The sequence below is a fragment of the Pyrus communis genome, chromosome 17 (assembly GCF_963583255.1).
Source record: "Pyrus communis chromosome 17, drPyrComm1.1, whole genome shotgun sequence".
Taxonomy (NCBI): domain Eukaryota; kingdom Viridiplantae; phylum Streptophyta; class Magnoliopsida; order Rosales; family Rosaceae; genus Pyrus; species Pyrus communis.
The window spans coordinates 6,720,200-6,722,862 of record NC_084819.1 but is presented as its reverse complement, the minus strand read 5'-3'; the positions used below and the strand labels follow the sequence as shown (position 1 = coordinate 6,722,862).

General features: G+C 40.8%; 1 protein-coding gene across 1 annotated transcript; it reads left to right on the top strand.

The window, feature by feature from the left end:
- Positions 1-271: 271 nt before the first annotated feature.
- Positions 272-1,539, top strand: LOC137721820 (uncharacterized). The gene has a single exon (XM_068460830.1). It carries the CDS (start codon positions 291-293, stop codon positions 1,362-1,364), a length of 1,074 nt encoding a protein of 357 aa, XP_068316931.1. The 5' UTR covers positions 272-290; the 3' UTR covers positions 1,365-1,539.
- Positions 1,540-2,663: the final 1,124 nt, after the last annotated feature.

Here is a 2,663-nt window from a genome sequence, read left to right as displayed (position 1 = left end):
ATTTTCGTCAACTTCGTCAGAATTTAGTCAAAATGAGTTACGTTAGAAGAATCATGCTACAATTGGATTAAAATTGAGGGATCATTTCTCTAGTTGGATTAAAGTTGAGGGACCAATGGTAATGAATTTTAGTTTAGAAACCATAACTACATATTTTTATGAGTTAATGGATCAATAGTAATAGATTTTTAGTGGAGATTTAGGAACAATTGCTACCATTTCCTCTTTAGCTAAATATTCCGTAAACATCGCAAAATCGGAAAATCTGCAAATCTCTGAGAGCGACAGATATGCAAGCTTTCAATTCCAACAACGACCGTGACTATGGAATTTTTGTCACGGTAGAGAATACAGTTATCGCACTTGACGAGTCGCCTCCAACTCCGATTCCGCTTCCTCAGATCACGATTCTTTTCAACGTTGTCATAAGCTACAATGTCGATTCGGATATCACCGAGCCGATCAGAGCCTACAGTGCAAGGCTCCGACTTGATCACCCTTTTCACTCCTTCACATCCTGTCCACGAGATGTTGTATCCAACATGATCGCCGCCATGCAAATCCCCTTCCCGTTAGATCGTCTCCAGTGGAAAACGCAGCGTTTTGGCGGGAGCACAGAGCCATTAGAGAGCGTGGAAGCCATGATAAGCAAAATAGTTAATGGGGTCGATGCCATTGTGAATGATGGGAAGCTGGGCATAGTTGTTACAATCGAGAAGGAGATTAAAATGGTTGCACACCCAGTGTTTGATGAAATGCAGATGTTGGAAGTTCAGGCCAGGGAACTGCGGGATGAGTTGGAATCAGAAATACTGGGTAACCATCAGGACAATCGTGCGTTGCTTGCGATTTACGACGATGGACTTCAACTTCCACAAGAGGGTTGGGCCAGGCAACTGCGTGAAGAGTGGGGATCCGCGGTAGCACGGCTTAATCACATTAGTGTTATGCTTTCTGCTGATGATATTCATGGATTGGAGGGTGCTATAGAAACCCTATTGGGACTTCGGGATAGTGTGATAAGAACCTGTGCGAAAATGCGCTTAGTCTTGGCTCTGTTGCGGCGAAATACAAGGGATGGCGATGATAGGGCATTGACAGAAACGGTTGTGAGAGAGTCATTAGATCAGGCAGTGTTCAAGCCAATGCCTGCAACCAAAGCATCGGTCGAGGCCTTGAACAAGTTTGTGTTTGATGGTTCGAGTTGTGATCAGCTGTGCGTGGTTTGCTTGGAAAATATGTTGAGTGGGGATCAAGTCACTTGCTTGCCGTGCTCTCATATTTTTCACGGAGACTGCATCATACAGTGGCTCAACTCGGGTCACACCTGCCCTGTTTGTAGATTCAAATTTCCGACAAACTGATGACCGGCACAGGTATATCGGATTTTAAGAGTGCCATTAAACTTCAAATTTTACTTTATAACAGTTTGCTTAAGAACATTTCGGAAAATGTCTAGCGGGAAGCTATATTGTGGCAGTTCAAATTTGGTTCCATTGGGCATCATTTTTCAACAAATATACTCCGGCGTACATATCTTTTTCATCGTTTGTAAACTTCAGTTTCATCTTTGTAATTCAGAGAAATTAACTTCAGTTCCAGTTAGCATCCTTAGCAGAGCCCGAACATTAGGACATTTAGCTTGTTGAAACCGAAAATTAGTCATCCACTTCCTACGGCAAATTAGAAATCCTGGTCCCTAAAGGGAAACTAATTCGTTTATCCTAATCGTACAAGTAATAGTGAGACACTGACGAGCTTATATATGAGTTTACTAAGGCTAAATCGATGAGTTTAGCCGATACGAAGCGAATATGACTTTCCCAGATGCTCTTGTACATCTACAAGGCACGTCATTGGACCAATTTGGCCTTGTTTATGCAATCAGTATGTGCCCATTTGATATGACACATAGACGGTACACGGTACACAGCTTCTTTATCACACAGACTGGGTGGACTCTGTTGCATTTACTGTATCTACGAGACTCCACCGTGCAAACCTCCTTTCAAGATTCATCTCTCTCTTGAAGAGCTCAAGTAAGAAACTCCGAAAGGTGGTTGTCGATGCAAACACAAAGGATTAAGAAGCGGTATCCGCTTTATTGTTGTTGTAGCAGTTAAAATTTAAGCTTACTATGAATTAGGATTATGGGAGGGAAAATTTCTCACACATTACAAAACAAAAACGCACGGCTGCAACTTTGAAATGAAGCCTGTACATAGTCCATGAAAAATCGCATGGCTGCAACTAGCGTTTAAAATTTCTTCATGTGGCTGTTTGAACTTGATTTTACACCATCGGTTCGAGTAATGAAGGTCGTTGAATAAGCAGGATTTTAGATCGTTGAACGTTAAAATGGTTGAAATCATTTTCAATTACTATTGAGAAATAATATTGTGATTTTTATCATAATAATTATCTCTTAATAATATATTGAATTATCTAGAGCACAATTGGGTAATAAAGTCTTGATGATTTGATACAATGCCGTGTGGTTTAATATTGCTGCAATTTCGTGGAAAGATCGCATGACTATCATGAATGGAGTCAGAGTATGGCACGATGATTATCAAGTTCACGGACTAATAAGATAATGAAGAATGCATGCACGGATATAAATGTGATGGAGGATGATGATTACATTTTTGATAACTGGCAAG

Coding starts and splice junctions, on each gene's coding strand:
- LOC137721820 (XM_068460830.1), top strand. CDS start 291: ATGCAAGCTTTCAATTCCAACAACGACCGTGACTATGGAATTTTTGTC.